The following is a 19,855-nucleotide window of genomic DNA, read 5'->3' as shown; positions in this document are numbered from 1 at the left end:
ATCATCTTTCAGAATAGATTCCCATTCATATCCATACTCAAAAAAAAAAAAAAAAAGCTTTAAACCAAACAAATAAGTATCACCATGAGCAGAAAGATCTAGAAAATAAAACTGCTGTCTACAGTGAACACCGGTAAGTTTTCCCTCCATAATTACTATTCCAAAATGTCAAAGAGGAAAGAAGAATCTCTCTCTCATGATTGTGTTAATGGAGTAAGATTTTATGCATACTCATTGCACAGTAGTAATCATATAAAATTTAAGGTGATAGACTGCACATTAAAAATAAGATCATTGCTATTAGGGCCTGTCTATCTACATAAATAAAGACTTTAAAACATCTAGAATATGGAGCTTGCACTGAAAACAAAGTCACGACATGGTCACTGAAGGTGGCAGGATGGATTGAGGTTTGATTGTGATACATGTTTTCAAGACTTCTATTTGGAAATCAGTATGCACCAGTGGAATTTGCAATCTACATTTACTTTGCTGATGAAAAAAACAATTATCTTTTAGGAAATGTAAATGAAAATAATATAAATCAAGTAAAAAGTCTGGGGACCAAAGAAAATTTTTAAGCCAAATGCTTCCATATGCATATGAAGTGCTATAATAATCCAGTTTCCTGGTTCTCACAGGACTTGAAACACTCATATAGCCTCAATTCTATTCCATCCCTTCCCACACATGTATAGAAGAGCTTACATGTGCTATAGTAAGTTCTACAAAATATTTCAATTTTTAAATACCCTAAAATGAAACTGGCTGAAGAAGAAACACAACAAAAAACCCTACACAAAACAAACAGAAAAAGAGCCCTGAAGAAAACCCCCAAAGAACTTGCAAAAAACCCATTGAGTTGCTTTTAATTTACTGCAATAGCCTCAAAGTATTTAATATTCCAAACACATGCAGAATTATTTGCACATTCATTTATTAATATTTATTACTGGCAGTACTTTGCTTTATTGAAAAAGGAAAGGCATTAGCATGATAATTTGGTCTCTTTATATCTACAAAAAAGGAAGATGAACTGCAGAAGCATCATTTTAAATTCTTTCTTTCATCCACTGGTAGACTTACCTTTGCTGTGGCCTATGAAGATTTTTAATGTGACATAACTGCTGACAACAACTTCCTTCTAATAGATAGATTTAGTTAAAAAACATAAAATGGATAGAAAATTTACAACTCAGAGATTAAAAGAAAGCACTTGCTAAGTGTTAACAGAAGAAAGCACTGAAACTATCTAAAGAGCATAAAGGCTGGATGTAAAGGAAAAACAAATCCTACAACTGTGCCCCATTTACTCATGCATTTTATATGGTAAACTTAACACTGAAAACATGTTCTAAATTAAATCAAGATCCTGTATTTCTCTCGTTTTGTACTTAGCTGTTAGCTGCAACAGTAAGACCATTATTCTGCTAGAACAAGTTGTGTCTTTCTGATGCTATTTGAGTAGAGGATATTTTATGACACATATGTTCAAGGTAGGCTTTGTGGTGTACAAGAACAGCTTGCTTTCTTACCACATTAATGAAATTGCTCTCAAGGGCAATTTTAAAAAGAGCTCTACATGTATAAAAAGAGATCACTCATCTATTTTTTTTCTCATGTTATTAATATATTTATTTTCTAAACCATAGACTACTAACTACTAGTAGTTATTAACTAGTTCATACTCCTCTATGAATTTAAGTGACATTTGAACACCTGAGATATCACTGACTAATGAAAGGACTTTTAGGAAGCAAAGTTTAGTGTTATTTTTCAAGTATTCTCTATTCATAAAGAACATTAAGACATAACCATAAATTTCTACTTGCATCTTCTTCTAACATTTACAATTGAAAACTATGTGCATATGTACAGTATTTTAATCTTAAAATAAAATATTTTTTTAAAAGGAATCTTTGAAAGTTGTATAAGACACAAGCGATAATGTATTTGAAAACTTGCATTTTAGGTAAGTAGAAAATGTTCACCCCAAGACAGTCATGACTGCAGATATGTGATTACCCCTCTCTGTTAGAAAAAAGAATAAAAACTAAAAAGCTTTTGTCTGTTACTTATGAAATGTTTTCCTCCTTCTTTCTGATAATGTATTTTTCTCACATTCTCAAAAGTCAGGCTTTACAATGGTTGAGAAATAAAGCCTCTGTCATTTGCTATTCTACTCCTTTTCTGCTATAGTGACAGTACTTTTTTCTTAGAGGCTGAAAGAGCACCAGAGGACCAACTGGATCCTTAGCAATCTACATGAAATAAAGATGCTGAATAAGCAGGACAGCGTAGTTTCTGGCTTTTTAAAATCATTTCACACAAGCATCTATTCATCTTGAGATTATTTCTTTGAATCTTTAACAAAAGGATACACTAAGCAAAAACAGTACTTTTGAAGGAAGTAATATAGCTCAACAAGATTTTTACTCCTCTATTCTTAGAATTACACAGAGGGATAGGTGTTTTCAATTCTTTTTCTGAGAATTTTAACTTTGACTTCCTGCATGCTTCTCTTGGATTCTTAATGTAAAGAAGCATTAATATTCTCACCTTGATTTTTTAGAAGTTAATACTACTCTTGCATTGTGGTTTGCTCTTATGTTCCTTTCCAGAGAAAAGAGAAGTAAGACTAAGGCTAAGAATGAGTCACACTTGGCAGTAATCTTTGGATATTTTGGCCAATATCATCCTTTCCTTCAATAAAAGGGAGAAAATATCCAAACCCAGAAGCACTTAATTGCATTGAAAATTTTTCGGGTAAACCACACACAGATTTTAGCACCATTCTAATATAAATTGCTACTGAGAAGAATGCATTATTTGTGCAAATGTTTTAGAAAATGATCCTTGCATTTGTAGTGCATTTTCATCCCAACCCTAGAAAATTACGCTCTCGAATTTCAATTAATCTTTGGACCCAAGAGACACATTTAAATGACTCAAGTGAGCAGGCATAGTAAGTACTCACAAAAAGGACTGACTTGCCAATAATGAGAGTGGTTATACTGAAATAATTTATAAGATGTATACCAATAACTCTCTTAAATCCTCAATAAAGAAGCACAGGAGTCAACAGACTAACAAAAGTCCTTGTCTTATACATCACGCTTCTTTGGCAAAATAAGATTATCCAGAGCATTAGCAATTTAAAATAGGAGGGAAGCAAAGCTGATCTCAGCTGGAGGACAAAAATTTGGCTTCCATTTGGTTTAGATTTTCTTTGTTGGCTGTTTTTCTGCACTTCATAAAAAGAGTATCATACTACTTCATATTACCAAATCAAATAAGAATTGCATACCAGGGCTCTTTGAATTTGGTGTAAAATACAGTGTTCATAAGATTTCAACACAGATACTAAGTGAAATGATACAGAAGACCTTGAAGAAAAAACATCTCCGCCTTACTAGTGGTGACACATTTAAAGTGAGCAGTAAGGGAAATTTATGATACCCAAAAGCTTTTATATAACACTAAGATTACTAAGCAATACTTCACTATCATTTTTAAGGCTTCCACTCACTTCCTGTTCCTGAATCTCTCCTGTAACAGGAGAGATTTGTTTCAAACGAAGAACTGACTTTAGATAATCTGAACAGGTACTGAAGGCCGCAAAAGTGTTGAAATTTTACTAACACTCTCAGGCACAGCATGTGATTCTTGGAATGTCCTATGCAGGGATGAGAGTTTAACTCAATGATCCTAATGGGCACCTTCCAACTCAGCACATCCTATGATTATAAATATTAGACAGTATTAACATTTTTATCAAGTACATAAACTATTTCCAAATGTTATTACTTTGTGTGGTTTCACAAAATGTCCTGTTGAACTACTATATTTAGCTAAGACTCAACTTACAAATTTTCTGATGTGATTTAGTTGAAGATTTATAATTTGAGAATAAATGGAGAAATTTGTAGTTCTTTAATAATTACTTGCTTCATTTGGAATGCTTTTGGTTCCCAGTTGTTTTTTGAATATTGATTAAAAAAAAATCAAAAGTTTCCTTTTCAGAATCCGTAAGAGGTGAAACTACTATCTTTACTATTTGTTGAAGGTGACATTATTTACTTTATTCCCTGTTTCCAAATGCTCCATAAACACCTTTTTTAAAAGAAAACCATCTAGAATAAAATGTCCCATTTCCCCACTACTTCAGAATTTTTTTACAAAATCAAACCAGCGAAGCTAGCTTGTCTTGAAAAAACAGGTTTCAACACGAGCCAAAATTAATTCTAAATGTATTGATGTGTTTGTTCAGCTTTGAAAAGTTTTAGACATGCAAATGAATCCTTAGATAATTTTCAAAAAAGTAAGTGATGAATTTCCTGTTAAATTAGCAAAATCCTAGGCAGGAATTCTACCGTAATAGATTATCTAGGAAAACACAAGAAAACCAGGAAAAAAATCCAATCAAGTCATGTTAAACAACATGATTAAACATAGCTTCTGCTATCTATATCTTCCTGTTGAATCCAAAGAACAGTTATTCTTTACAGTTTTTAAACTGCAAATACTATTTTTATTGTTATTGATATTTCTATTGTTACCAATAAGTAAACTAAGACATTTACATTGCTATCATATAAAAACCATTCCATACATTTGGAGAATAAAAGCATTTTTATACTTACTCTTTATAGCTGACAATGAAATTTAAATTACTGTTACTGAATATACTTTTAAAATAAGTATAGAAAACATTTGCAATCTATATCTATATGATAATTTGGATGCAACCAATTTATGTAATGAAAACTAGAGGCAAAAGGCCTTCAAGAACAAGTGAATATTTCCACAGGAACATAAACAAGATGTCACTGTGGCACACGTGAAAGCACAACGCGGACCACCTGCTGCTTGCAAGGTAAAAAAAGGAACGTTTATTATCTGACTCTGTCTTTTATACCTTCCCAAGGGTGACATTGGATTGGAGAGTGAATGGGCCACCTCTCCAAAGACATTGGACAAACCACCAGTACATCAAGTGTTCTCCACCCCCATAAAAGAATGTAAACAATATGTTGTTTACAGAAATTGTGTGGGAAAGTTCTCCAAAGGAATGTAAACTCAGAAGGCTTTAGGAAGTCTTAAGAATCAGGGTGACAACAACCCTCATAGAAATACCAGGTAAATGATTTTTGGTGCCTGATATTTTTTCAGTATTGAAATATTTTGGAAACACATTAAAACTACCAAACTTTAAGACAAACAGCAGTATGAAACAAGGAATAATGTTTAACCAAATACTTGCTGTTGCTCTTACAACATTTCGTATTTCAACATTATACACTGGTTTAAAAACTTGTGTTATTGCAGCAGCTTAAATAAGCAGAACTAAAGTGGTAGAGAGCTGCCCACACATCCCATAACACTCGTAACATCAGAATGCATTTCAGGTTTCTCACCTTGTCAATCATTTTGCGGGCTTCCATTTCTTCAGGATTGGGATTTTCCAACTCAATAGTGTAAGTACCTTTGTCACTCTGGTCATCCTCATTGTCCTTTTCAGTTGAAGCAGAAATATGTTGGCTCTTCAACTTTTTGTCCATCTCCTGGTTCTGATTAGGCCTATGGCCAAGGCTTCCTGAACTCCTTAACAATGCAGCTTGTAAGGCAGGTAATGCAGCAGAGGGTTCTTCTGATTTCTGGTTTAGGTGTTTGGCATGAACAGCATGTACTGCTCTGTGATGTGATGAGCTAGCTTGCACAGGTGAAGGGACTTTCTCTCCTGATGCAGGTTTCACTCTTTCAGCTCGTGCGTGAGATGTTGGAGATGGAGATTCTGGGCATAGAGCTCCTACATTCTGAGAAAAAGAGTAAGAACGTCTCTTGCGAGGATGGTCTTCATCAAAAAACTCAATCATAAAGGCAGTCTGACTCAAACCAGCTTGCTCTTGCTGCTTTTCTGTGGAATGGACTTTCTGGTGTGACTTTTTCAGTTCTGTATGATGATGCCTTAAGTGTTCCTCAAGTGCTGCCCGTTTACTGTAATGCCGATGTGCACCAATATTTTCTGAATCGCTTTGTGTGCCATCATCATGCTTATTCCCTACAAGCAAAGCAAAACAATATACAGCACAGTGAAACAAAAGAAAGACCCCAACGTTACACCAACAAAAAAAGCAAAGCAGCAAACTAGGAAGGAAATTATTTCAAAGTGGATTTCTGCTTAAACTCCGACAGTTTACAGTACCTGGCTCTGCAAATTTGGTACAGTTCCTAGAAATGCAATCAACTTGCTACATGTCAAACAATGAAACATTTTAGAAGCTGATCAGTAACAGCACTGCATTTGAAGTATCCTTTCCCCAGTATTCTCATCTTTGAATACTTATCAGTGACATAATAAAGCCAGTATTTTACCAAACATACTATAGTATGTTTTTGAATTATATCAATTTTGTTACAGAGCCAGTTGATTACTAATGACTAGTGACACATTCCAGGCAGGGTTAAGAGGAAAAAGAAAACCTGAATAAAGGCCTTCTGACACTGGAAAATGAGCCACAGTTCATATTGCTGGATTCCTCTCCCATTTACAACAGTTTATCATGAGAAATGTCTACATAAACTTGGATTGAATTCTTTATTACTCTTTCCAAGAAGAGCAATGAGTTTTTCCATAATTCACTCCACTCAGCATCTGATTTGTACATGTAAAATGGTTATTACTTATTCATTCCACGAACTACTCTGAGATGTATGAATAACGATTACATATTTCATAAATCATACATACACCTAAAGATGTACTTTGCAATGATACTTGAAAATGTATGGAAGGATGGATACTTACACATAGTAAGTGTATTTAACAGAGAGCAACCTCATGTACAATGAAAGCATCAATGCTCCTAAGTTTTAGCTCAGTACCTGGGAAGGAACACTTTCATCCTCTGAACTCTTTTAGATCAAATTCTGCTTCTATATACATATATATATATATATATATATATATTATATGTCCAGTTTCTGTATTTTTGATTCTCAAGAAGTTAGCTTTTTTTAAGGTTTTCTCATTTAAATAGTTAGAATATGCAGCTACTATTCAATTAAAAAATAATTACATAGTGGCTAATCTTACTTATCAGATTGACACCACTGAAAACACAGCTGAAATCCCAATTTACATTCCTATTTTCTACTTGTTAGAATAGTGCCTACAAAAATTCTGTGATGATTCATATATTTGCAAATAATAATAAAGCAGTATCAACATCACAGTGAAAGTCATAGGGTCTAATTTTAGCAGTGGGACTTCAGTACAAAATACTATAAGAGAAAGCTGAGGAGAAAAAAAAAGCTTTGTTTTTAAAAAAATCAAACTTTCAAAGCACCTAGGTATATTTACTATCTAAAAATGCAACTAATGAATGACAACACAAACAGACCATAGAAGATTACAAAATCCAGATATTTATTATGGCCATATGCGTCCCATAAATTACACACCTTTCAGATGAAAATTAATCAGACTTTGAGGAGTTTCTGTCAGGAAAAGACTTATAAACAAAGCCCCTTCTATTAATCAAAGTGTCATGGCTAGTATGTTAAAGAATGTTCATGAATATAATACATTGACATGAATGCCAAAGAATGTGATTTATACCGGAAGAAATAATATACTATTATCTTTATGCCAGCACATTAATCTAATTCTGCTTTCAGAATTTTATTTTTAGCTTAGTTTGAAAGGGTCAGCCTGAAAAAGCAGACTTTTGATCAATAAGGCAAAGAATGATGCACCCAGTCCCAGATGGTTTACAAACTAGACGTGATACTGTTGCAGAGCCAAGGAAAATGAGAATTGTAGGGTTAACCAGCTGAAATTAAAAGTGGAAAATAAGAGAGACTTGAAAAAGTTCATCAGAAGTTTTCAATATGAAAGTTTGAATGGTACAGGAATCTTCATCTGAACATCAAGACTATCTGCTTCTCTATCCCATTAAGTGACACTCAAGAGAAAGTACACTTGCCATGTGTAACATTTTATTTAATTTCATTTGAAATATCACTGTCTGCAATAAATGAACATGTATGATCACCTGGAACTCTATTCAACAGCAGCATTCATATGAATACAATAGTCCACAAGGTTGAGTATAAAAATTGAAGCTCTTCCTTTATGTCTAATTCCTGACTCAAACTTGACTCCACAAAACATGATCTATATAAGTAGAATGAGTATATAATGTATTCTTTGCCATAAATTATTTTCTTAGAGCACACAAATAATCACAGAAAATATGCTATTGAAAGTTGCTAAAGGCATAAATTGAACTTCAGAGTTTTGATTCTAAAAAGAAATTCATGTTTTTAAAGTACTTCATGAGAAAAAATGAGATATATAAAGTTTAACTAAATTTTGGGTTTTTTCCTTCTGTTTTTCAAAATCAGTGTTTAAATACTTGATATTTTCAGCCATACTAGAACATCTCCAAGTAACATATTGATTGTAAAATGATTCAGCACTTGCTTTCTTATGTTCTTTGTACGACTAAATTCAGCAATAAAATTTCCCAGCTCAGAACCTTGCACATGTGTGGAGTATCTGTGATTTGATCTGAACTCCACATGGGCTCAGGGATCCTCTGACTGCATGCTGGTGAGGAATTGCTGCTTTCAGAATTAAGCATAGCTGGAATTATTCACTTTACCTTTCAGCCTCTTCAAGTACACTGGAACGTCACTCTTAATACTTTTGGAGTCCTCCTCCGTTGGCTCCCATATCATTCTCGGAGGGTTGTTCTGTGCAAGCCAATCTGCTACTTTGCTTTCAGCAGCCATCATCACCGTCTGAAGCCCTGGCAGGTCCTGACCACTGGAGGAAGAAGGCTTTTTCGACCTGTGACGCTGCTCCGATGTGAATTTTGTCACATGATCTTTGATCTTTACTTTTCCTGGAGTGTTGTCATCAAATTCAATGGTAAAGGAAGCGTGGCCTGAAGCTGCTGCGTGGGAGCCTTGGGTATCTTTTGTGGGAATTTCATGAATAGTGCTCTCTGCTACCTGTGAAGCTTGCTGGCATTCTTTAGTAGGGATTTCAAAATAACTGGGCTCCCTGCAGAAAGGATAAAGTTCTTCACTTGCAGATGCAGATTGCTCCTCAGATTGCTTGACATCTGTGCTGCATCCTATTAGGAAAAACAAAAAAAAAACAGATTTCACAATATTTGGGAACTTCAGGCTTTTCAAGAAGGTTCTCAACTCTTGTAAAGGCCAATTGAGTAACTTCTGTAATAAACAGTAAGATTGTGGAGTAGATTGAGCACTGTAGCTCTGGAAAAAGTTCCAGAATTGCATATAAAATGTATGAATGAAAAGGCAGTTTGTACTTCAGCTGTTGAGAAGTGTAAAGTGGCAAAAAGCTCATTCAGAATTTGTCAAACTGCATGCAAAATATTTTTAGAATATGGAAAACAGGCAAATAAAAATTGCAAAGTTGTTGAGATGATCATTATCACTATTCCAATCTATTGGAAAAAACATCCAATCAGGGTGCTCCCAAAACAAGAGCTAATGATCTTCCATTTCCTGCAGTGGATAGAAGGCATAATTTTGTTTGGCCAAAATCTTCACAAAAGTAATTCACACATTAATGCAAGATAAACATTAATTCTGGCTTGAAAAGTTAAACATTGCTAAGCACTGGAAAGTGTTTTGGAATTCAAAGACTGTGTTTCTACAAAAAATAAAACCAAAGAATCAATCTAAATCCTATTGTCATGTCCTCTTATGTTACTTGTTGCCATAGTATGTAGATGAACAGAAAAAGGAACAATAGCTGGAAGCATGCAGAATGTTAGCAAGCCATGCTCTCACTGGCTAAAAAGAGAAAGTAGAAAAAGCACAGGGTAGTAATTCCAAGTTCCACTGTAGAGCCTAAATGAAGGCTAAACCTTCCTGTGGTTGCAGCAAAGGTACTAATATGCCTATAACAAAACAAACCTTCTGACTGCATTTTATGAGTTACTAAGTCAGCCAAAATACCTGGTGCAGAGATGTGTTAAAAGTAACAGAAACTTGAAACCTTAGCAGCAATGGCAACTTAGATTCCAGCAAAAGAATTCTGAATTAGTTCTGAAGCAATTTCTCATGGACCACATTAAGATGTTTAAGATACCTTTCAGCTGCCAAGTAAAGAATTAAGACTGCAACTATTTGATTTTAGGTACTGAAAAAAAGCAACCCTACATCAGATGAGGAAGTTAGTATTTGTGTATTAAACTATTATGCAATAAGAAAGCAATAGAACCATTTATACTGAAGTCAGGAATTTAAGGAGTAAAGGATGAAGCACGGAATAATGCACCTGTGCTGCTCCTCACAAGCACGTGTCTTGTGAGGATTTATGAACACATTAAAAATATAAAAAAAAAGGTTGTGTGATACAGAGAAATAAACTAAGGGAAAGAATAATACCTGGAAAAGTAAAACAAAAAGGTGTTATTGAATGAAAACAAGAACAGTACACATTCTTTATTATTGCCATGTTTGGGTAGCCATTGGATAAAATTACTCCAATGCAGGTAACAAACAAGTTTTAATTTTTTTTTTCCCACCAGTGGCTGCTAGAAATACAAAACATGGCAAAATTCAGACAGGTTTTTCTATTGTGCTGTTGGATTTCAAGAATCCCCTACCCAATTCTTTTCATTGCACTATCAGCTACCTTATATCTGTGAGGGAGTTATCAGGTACTACAATAGCACCTCACTACTCCTCTTCCTGGGAAAAGAATGCCTTTTTAATACCATTCCTGAAAACACTTATCCCAGCAGACACACAATACAGAATGAATCTATTTTACTGATGTGATGGTTATTAAAAATCTTCTCTGAGAAACAAAAATCACACTTTGCAGGTCTTAGACTTTAGGTAAACACTCCATTTGTTTTGTGTAGCAAACAAGCTGGAATGGATCAAGCTCTGGCAAGATCAAATCCAGAGCTTGGATCCTTAAAATATGAAACACGGTCACCGAAAAGGAGAGTCATTCACCACACAAACAATTCAGACAACTTTTTTTTCCCCCACGTGGTTCTACTCAGAAAGAACTTCATGTTGACAACATCATGCAATTTCTGTAGACAATAATTAAGCCAGATATAGTGTTCAACACTCATTCAAAGAAGATAACTGGCTAATACTTTGTTTTGAGAAATATTTCTAATTTTGGGCAAGGCAGGAGCATTCTGCTGGTCAGACAAGACATGGTATTTTTCAGTAATTATGAAATACCTGGTTTATTACCATCTTTTGAAAATAATAAGACAGTAGGCAAATTGCATCAGATGTATAGCAATGAGAGGATCTCTCACACTAGCTTGCCAGCATTGATGGACTTCATAAAAAAATTTGTGTGAAACTTGTCTAAACCAAATTTAACATTTCAAATTAACTGTTTATAAGATAATAATATGCACAGTATTTGGTTCCAATATTTTTCATTAAACACATGCTAGTGTATAGTTTGAATCTAAATTAAGAGAGAGTTTAATCAAAATAAGCGAGAAACTGAACTACAACTACATAGTAAATTTTAATAAACTAGAAATTTTTTTTAATACTTATATAAATAAAAATATCTGAAATACAAGTTAATTTTAGTTACAGAAAAATCCTATTTTCAGTCAGAAGTATTTTTTAGACCACAGGTGTGTTCCAAAAACAGTTAAAAACTACAGAAGTACTTTTTTAGAACACAGAACTGCATTTTAGGAAAGTTAAATGCATCAGAATTTACGAGAATAATAAATAGAAAATGATGAAGCAAAAAGTTAATATAGATCCTGATCTGAACCACCCTTCAATATTTTTCTCACAGACTCCAAATGCAAGTTGTTACAGCTTTCTAAATATTACAGAAAGATTTATAAAACAGCCTTACCTTTGAAATCCTACTACAAAAAGTCATCTGTCAAGATGAAGGAAATTATATATCAGACTAAATACCGACACCTTTAAGAGATAACCTTCAAGCAAATACTGAAGATAGTGGTTGTCACTGCTATATAATTTTTAAACCAGAGCAAGCATAGTATATGTATATCAAGAAAGGCAATTGCAAGTGAGTTTTGGGTAGGTTGTGAACTGAAGGGATTTCATAACTGACAAGTGTGGGAGGGGACTTGGGAGATAGTCCCCCTGCCATGGAAGGTGACCAACGTGTAATTTCCTGCCTCCCCTGTTGTCAATCTTTCGTTGTACCTTCCCCTCATTCCTGTCCATCATTAAGTAAGCCTTCCCCTAGTTCTGGAAAGTTCTTCGCTCCCTGTACCCCCCCCATTGGTTCCTTCCCTGTAACCACTCCTTCCCCTTGTCCCCATTGGCTGTAACCCCATCATTCCCTCTACTCCACCCCTGAACCGTTCCCTCATTGGGTGTTTCCTACCCTGACCCTCCTTCTCTGCCACAGTTATAATCCTCACCCTGCCCTCAGTTTGGGGCTCTCAGTGCGAGCTCCCTTCCAGAGAGGTTGTCTCCCCTTGCTCCCCGATCTATCTTTCCTACAATAAACCCTCTTGGAAACAACGCCGCCTGAGTGTGATCCCGCCGTCGAGAGGAAGCTTTCTTAGCGCTATCCGGCCCCTGAGGACCTGGCCCTGTGGCATGCCTGGTGGTCACAGGACCCAGGTGCCTCAGGCAAGACTAAAACAAAAGGGGCAGAAAAAGTAGCAGGATTATCTGTAAAAAGGGACTTCTCACTCTTCAAAGATCCTGAGTGGCAAAACACAACAGAGCAACTGTTTTTACAAGGCAAGCAAGGAAGCAATAATTGGTAGGTGCCACCCAGGTGCAGTGATACTATGATTGAAATGAGTCTAGGAGAGGCTAGGAGGGAAACTATGGAATATTTGGCAAACCACAGCCTTAACCAAAGGGAGATTCAGAGACAGATCCTTTACTAGGGTACATGTCTTTTGAGGAATGACTGGGGGAGCTGGGTTTGCTTAGTCTGGAGGAGAGGAAGCTCGGGTGGGATCTCATCACTCTACAACCACCTGGAAGGAGCCTGTAGTGAGGTGGGGCTGGATTGTTCTACAGTGCCTGGAGCAAGAGGACCAGAGGAAATGCCCTTAAACTGAAACAAGGGAGATTCAGATTATACACTAGAAAAAATATTTTCACTGTCATGGTGGTCAAGTATTGGAATAGATTCCCAGGGATATGGTGGAGTCACCATCCACGGAGGTGTGCAAGAGGCATCTGGATGTGGCACTGGGTGATGGTTTAGTGGTTATAGTGCTGGGTGGGTGCTTCAAATGGATGATCTTGAAGGTATCTTCCAACCTCAGTCTATTCTATTCTATTCTATTCTATTCTATTCTATTCTATTCTATTCTATTCTATTCTATTCTATTCTATTCTATCTATTTCTATTTCTAATTCTATTTCTAATTCTAATTCTATTCTATTCAGAGATGACCATTGGAAATGCAACATTCACTTTGTGACATTAGCAGAATCAATTACACTTTCTAGGACTTTCTGGGTTTAAGCCTTATTTCTCAAGTTACACAGACAAGGAGCCAGAATTTGAACATTTTACTTGCTGACCTGGACAAGAAAAATCATAGATGTCAGTGCTATTCAGATATGCAAAAAAACTGCCTCTGTATAGTAATATATCATCATCTACAATGACAGAAAGTCTCAGAAAATATTTTGCACAATCTTCAGATTTTTAGTAATGCTCTTTTCTTTCTGCCTTATAAATACAATTTTAAGAATGAAACTGATAAAAGAAAATTATCTGGAATTTACAAAGCACTTCCTGTAAAACACGTCTGTAAACCTGAAGCAATATATTTATTTGCAGTATGTATAAGAAACAGACAAAATATCATATTTACACAATACCCCAAAATATTGTCAATGTTAGCCTTTTATTTGGCACTGTGCAATGGTATGTGAAATAAAATAAGCTGAATTTAGTGCTTTCAAATAACTAATAGAATTTTTTTTTCCTTTCTCTTCAAATCCCTACTTTTTATTTCCCACTTACATTTTAGTTTTTGGGGTTTTGTACTTTGCAGCTGAAGTAAACTTTTCATTTTTTATTTAAAGACAAGATTTCAATAAATACATATGATTCACCTAGCACTGAATATGAAAATCTTTGTCTTTAAATAAATTTTTTTTTTCTTTTCTTAGATTTCTGGTAAAGGCATAAATGACATAAAATTCTACAACTACAAGTAAGATCAGCAAAGAATGCAGTTTTCATTATCCTAGGAAGTGAGAGTGTAACATATGGCAGTAATAATAATTACACAGCCAATAAACCTGCCAATAACATGGACATTTAACAGCTGCAGCATAAAGCCATGCCAGAGGTGTACACACAACTGTTCATTTTAATACAGACTAGTAGATCTTTGGATCATTGAATTAGAGCATTAGGCATGTCTGAAAAATGTAGAAAGGATTTTTCTTTTCAAAGTTTTCCAGGCTATTCTACTCTGTTTGTAAATAACTTTCATTAGTGAATTTCTGTTGTGGTAGAAATACAGTAACACTGAAATAATCCTATTAACTTGAGACTGTAAAGAGTAATTGTCTACAGTTGGCTTAACAGAAATAAATCTCTCATTTCAATCTCCTCATTAAACCTTACCCCATGTCTTAGAATTCAAGTCTTCTTTTGTATTCAATAAATAATCATGCAATAAATCATTAAAGCATGAAACAAATTTTTAATAGGATTATTTTGTTAAAATGTGATCTGACTTACTGGTTTAAGAATTCACCTGTAATATACTTTTAGGCAGTGTATATTAAAAAGCATGTCCCAGATCAGTGTTTTAAACATTTAATACAATTTACCCACAAAAGAATAATTAGCTGCACCAATCGTGAACATTTTTAATAAAGTTTGGTTATAATTTAAAAATATCCAAGCATGACAGTCTTCGAAGTTTCCAGTTTTCTTTCATACAAGTGTGTCTTTATATTGATTTCCTAAAATTATATTAATCTATATTATAAAACCTAAGTGCTTGAAGAAAATACATAATAACTTGTTGAAAAGAAGTTCATCTTTTCATGGAACATAACTGTAGGCCAAAGCAGCCCAAAAACCTTATGATTTTATAATTGCATGAAAATATTCAGAATGTTTTTTGCACACTTCTACGTGGACACAGTGTTCTGAGACTGAAGTGTCAGCAAATGTAAACTCTTATACAGTTTGTCTTCTCAGACTCTCTGAGAAACCAGACTAGCAGAACATACAATTAATGTCTGCTCAGAGATTGGGAGATCACGATAGACAAATAATTTGTGTATACACAGGATTTTAATTCTACATCCTCACAAATTGAATGGTTTTGCAAAAATGTTGGGTTTGGGATTTTTATCAGCAGTGTCTTCCTTTCACATAAGCTTTTGTTTAGTGTGTGCTTTTTCAAACTGAATTCCATTCCTGCAGATTTATGAGTCTTTCAGTCTGAGGAAATAAAAGCTATTCTTATACTCTTGTTAGATCGATACTATTCATAGGAGATACATTCATGGCTAAACAAAAGCAACAACATAAATAAAAGGAATCTGCAATTTTTTTTTTTTAAAGGACAAAATATTGTATCTGCCAAGAAGGCTTTGGGCCTAAGTTTAGTTTTTGTACAGTATACATATGGAAAACAAACAAACAAATTTAAATAATTTAGAAAATATTAATCTATTTTCTCTATTCATCATTTACCTTATGATGACTTTACTAAGCAAATCATGTCAAAAATATCCCCATTACTGAGTCTAGAACAAACTTATTTTGTCTACTACTGAAACAGATGGCATCTCCACGATTAGTTTGAGTGAAAGTTGGAATCTTATTTTTCTTGGAGCTCAGGAGCTAATATATAAGCACTGATCATCTCCTGAAAAATATCTTGATTAAAAAAATACAAGAACATGTAAACCATTTGATGCAATTTGATTCTTCTGAAAAAGAAATTTAAAATTATAAAAAATAAGAACAATCACACTACTAAATATAAGCTGGCATCTTGTGTCACCTTGTTAATGGCATGGCATTGCATAAAAAACACAGACTTCAGCACATAACTTTTTAATAATCCTATATTTAATGAGGATATTAAATATATGATTAAATATATATATTAAATATAGAAATGTTTTTATCTGTTTCTCTATAATAGTCCAAAGCTTAAAAGACTTACTGTACTGTCTGAATGATAACTTTAGAATAATATGAAAGAGGTCATTAATAAGGCTATGGTAAAAAGTTACTTCCAAAGATCTTGCCTTCACTACCCTGAAGCGTTCGTTTAGTTTGATTTACATGTTTTTAGACTGCACTCCAGGTCCTGCAAAATATGATTCATGTTAACCAAGGCAAGTACCATGACAGGAAAAAAGAAATTCTGACCTCAATTAAAATACTTTGAAAAACTGCAAACTTAAAACTGTTGGACTTTAAATGTGTGTCTGAAGTGCCAAATAAACATGGCTGAACTTTGTCCTAACTTGAATACGTTTTAAGTTACTGTCTTTATTAGAATAGCACTCACTTTATTTATATGCCTGACGATAGATATAAAAGCCTAATTATAGGTACTGAGATTGAAGTTCTGGCAATACATACTGTGTCTAGGCAAGCTAACTGATAAAATGGTCTGTATTACAGGAGAATAAACATTACCAGTTTAATTTTAGACTACACAAATCTTTACTTCAAGAACTATGACATGCAATTCCTACTAATACAGCATTATTGAATTACAGAAGAGAATGTTAGTACAGATAGCCTTATATAGCTAAAAGTCAAATGCAAATATAAAACCCACCATTTATTTTCAGAAATTATTTAAATAAAATATTCCTATGTATATAAAATTACAGATATGGATTAAACTTAAAAAAAAAAAAGACACTGGTTCAGGTAATGTTATTTGTTATATTTATTGATAGAAAACTGACACATTATATGTGCAACTGATCTCTGTAAATGCATAGGTTCTCACAAAAATAAATTCTTCAACTACCTTACCTTTTAATAGGCTTTAATCTATGCAAATTGTGAAATTTACAACATCTGTTTAGTTCCCTATTTCAGAATATATACAGTTCAGTCAAGAGAAAGAAGATCCCAAAAATAAGAAGACACACTTACCTGAAGCCCCTGTCTCAGGCACTTTTTTTTCATGCTTGCTATCTGGCTTACAACCACCTTTTTCATCAGCTTCATCTTCACCCCACCAGGCTGGCTGTCCATACAAAGGTGTCCCACGAGGCATGGCAGAAATATCTATAAAGTCAGCCCAAAGCAGAGGAAATAACTTTTCTATTTAGCTGTGATATTTAGATTAAAATCACATGAAGAGGAAGTAATTTGCTTGGATCATTTCTCTGGGAAGCTGAAGTGAAATGGTTGCATGCATTTGCCTAAATACAAAACAAACTTGGAGGCCAGACAACTGATCTGGGTTCTAAATATAAAAGCTTACTAATGACCTGATCAAAACTTCTGGCACAAATGTTTATGCTAAGGCAGCCACCATCTCTTATTGTTACCCTGATATATCTGTAAATATCATTTCTTCTTCAGTTTGATGTCATCAAGACAGCAGAACATTCCTAGAAGCTGTTTGCTGCTATTTCTGTAAGATTCTCATTCTTATCCACACTGACCTTTCAGTGAAATCTGAACTCACTGCATGAAAAACTGATCAAATTTTGCAATGGTGCCAAGGTTCCAAGTTGCTGACAGCTACTACAGTGTGCTGAAAGTTACCTTATGTGTAAAACATTACTGAGCACAATCAATTTTACAGGTTGGGGTTTTTTTTAAAGGTATCAGTTAAATTATAGTACAAGTAAAAGTGCTATACACATGGTTAAATATGTTTAAATGCAAAAATCAAGTAAGAAAAAACCCGCTGATTTAACTGAGATTTCTAACTGGATGATACATTAGTTTGGTTAGGTTTGGTCTTATCTTTTGGAAGAATACTTCAGAGATATAGCTATTCTAATATAATACGGAGATTTAGCTATTCTAGTGTCATACAGATGTTCTGATTGTATTTTAAAGAGTCTTTATATAATAAAATATCATATGTTAAAATCTATCTTAGGAGCCTGTCTGCTACTTTTCTGATTAGGAATATCAACATTTTTTTCAGGATTTTATACACTTGCATTCCAAAGATGATTTCATAGCCATGACAAAGGTTTCAACATGATTTTAAGACATTAAGTACTTCCTTTTTACACAGCCTTAGGCCTTAGTCCATATTAATTTTTTTAAAAAACTTGATGTTTACACAGAGAATTTGTGGATGCCCCATCCCTGAAGTGTTCCAGGACTCACTGGATGAGGTTTTGAGCAATCTGGTCTGGTGCAAGGTGTCCCTGGCCATGGCAAGGGGGTACAACCTAAGTGATGTTTAAGCTCTGTTCCAACCCAAACCATCCCATAATTCTATTCCTGTGCACTGAATTAGCAATAATGAGCAATGTGCATTTATATAGTAACAGTGACAGAATCAATCCCCAAACAGCTTCTGAGAGTTGCACTCAAATATTAATCCCTATCCTTGACCGTTATTTTTGGAAGAGTGAAAAAAACAGAAGGTGAGGATAAAACCCCCCTTCGTGCTACTTTATATACCTTTAACAAGATGCTGGATTAGACAACAAAACAAACAGGTTAATTAAGTATACCACAAAATCCTGTATGTGGGGAAGAGAATTTTTTGAAGTGAAAAATAGAAAATAGAAGAAACCTAGACAAAACTGCTGAGCACTGATCAGGTTAGAAACCAGACATAGTTGTTTCCATATTAAGGAAACAAAAATACCTGATCCCTTTCTCATTCTTTTGTTTATATCAACTATACTTCAGCAAGCCTCATGCTGAAGCTCATCAGAGAATGGTTTGGGTTGGAAGGGACCTGCCATGGGCAGGAACATCTTTTGCCAGATGTTTGCTCAAAGCCTTGAATCCTCTGGGATGGGACATCCCCAAACTTTCTGGACAACCTGTTCAAGTGGCTCACTACTCTCATAGTAAAAAATGTCTTCCTAACATTTAATCAAAATCTCTCTCAGTTTAAAACTATCAGACCTAGTCTTTTATCACCAGCTGCCTGTGTAAAATATGCTTTCCCTCTTTTTTGACCAGCTCCCTTTAGGTACTGAAAGGCTGCTATGAGGTCTCCCTGGAGCCTTTCCTGCTCTAGACTGAACAACTCCATCTTGCAGCCTGTCTGTTCCAGCCCTCTGCTCATCTTTTGGGCCCTCCTCTGGCCTCACTCCAACAGGTCCAAACCCTTCCCATACTGGGGCCCCAGGGTGCAGCACAACCCACACGAAGTTAAGACAACCACAGCAGAGCCACCATAACACGTTAAATAAATATGAATGATGGTGTAGGAACAAGCCTGAAACTACAGTATCTACAAATGTTTAATCCAGAATAGAACACTAAGGTTATATCCTGACACATCAAAGAATGCTAGGAACTTCAAAACAAACAGAACTCCTGCCCATTTAAAAGGGGAAAAAACCCCAAACCAATCAAACGAAAAATAGTGCACTTGGTAACAGTAAAAAGTACAAACTGTTTTTGAACAAATACTTTCACTTAAACTGCAAAAAAAAAGCAATTTCCTGCCATAAATGCTACAAGTTTATGATTTGGGCAAAGAGACATGCAAAAATCTTACACGTGCCAATCAAATCTCTCTTTAAAAATTTTCTTAACATGGGGCTATTACTGTAAAAAAGGCAGAAATTAACTGCCAAAAATATTATTTACATCTAAACTATGGTTAAATATTCATATATGTGAAATTTTTACTGTCTACAGAATTTC

At 34.6% G+C, this 19,855-nt stretch overlaps 1 protein-coding gene across 8 annotated transcripts in view; it reads right to left on the bottom strand.

Annotated features, from left to right (window-relative positions):
• CEP170 (centrosomal protein 170) overlaps positions 1-19,855 on the bottom strand; it is a 92,885-nt gene that overhangs the window by 37,705 nt on the left and 35,325 nt on the right. For all 8 annotated transcript variants that reach the window (XM_085575525.1, XM_085575531.1, XM_085575526.1 and 5 more), the window contains exons 7-9: positions 17,150-17,284; positions 8,670-9,146; positions 5,418-6,061 (exon numbers count right to left, since the gene is read on the bottom strand). In XM_085575525.1, coding sequence (XP_085431651.1) covers positions 5,418-6,061; positions 8,670-9,146; positions 17,150-17,284 — 1,256 coding nt within the window. The remainder of the gene's footprint in view (positions 1-5,417; positions 6,062-8,669; positions 9,147-17,149; positions 17,285-19,855) is intronic.

This window comes from Lonchura striata, chromosome 3 (genome assembly GCF_050655825.1).
Source record: "Lonchura striata isolate lonStrDom1 chromosome 3, ASM5065582v1, whole genome shotgun sequence".
NCBI lineage: Eukaryota > Metazoa > Chordata > Aves > Passeriformes > Estrildidae > Lonchura > Lonchura striata.
This window is presented reverse-complemented; position numbering and strand designations above follow the sequence as displayed.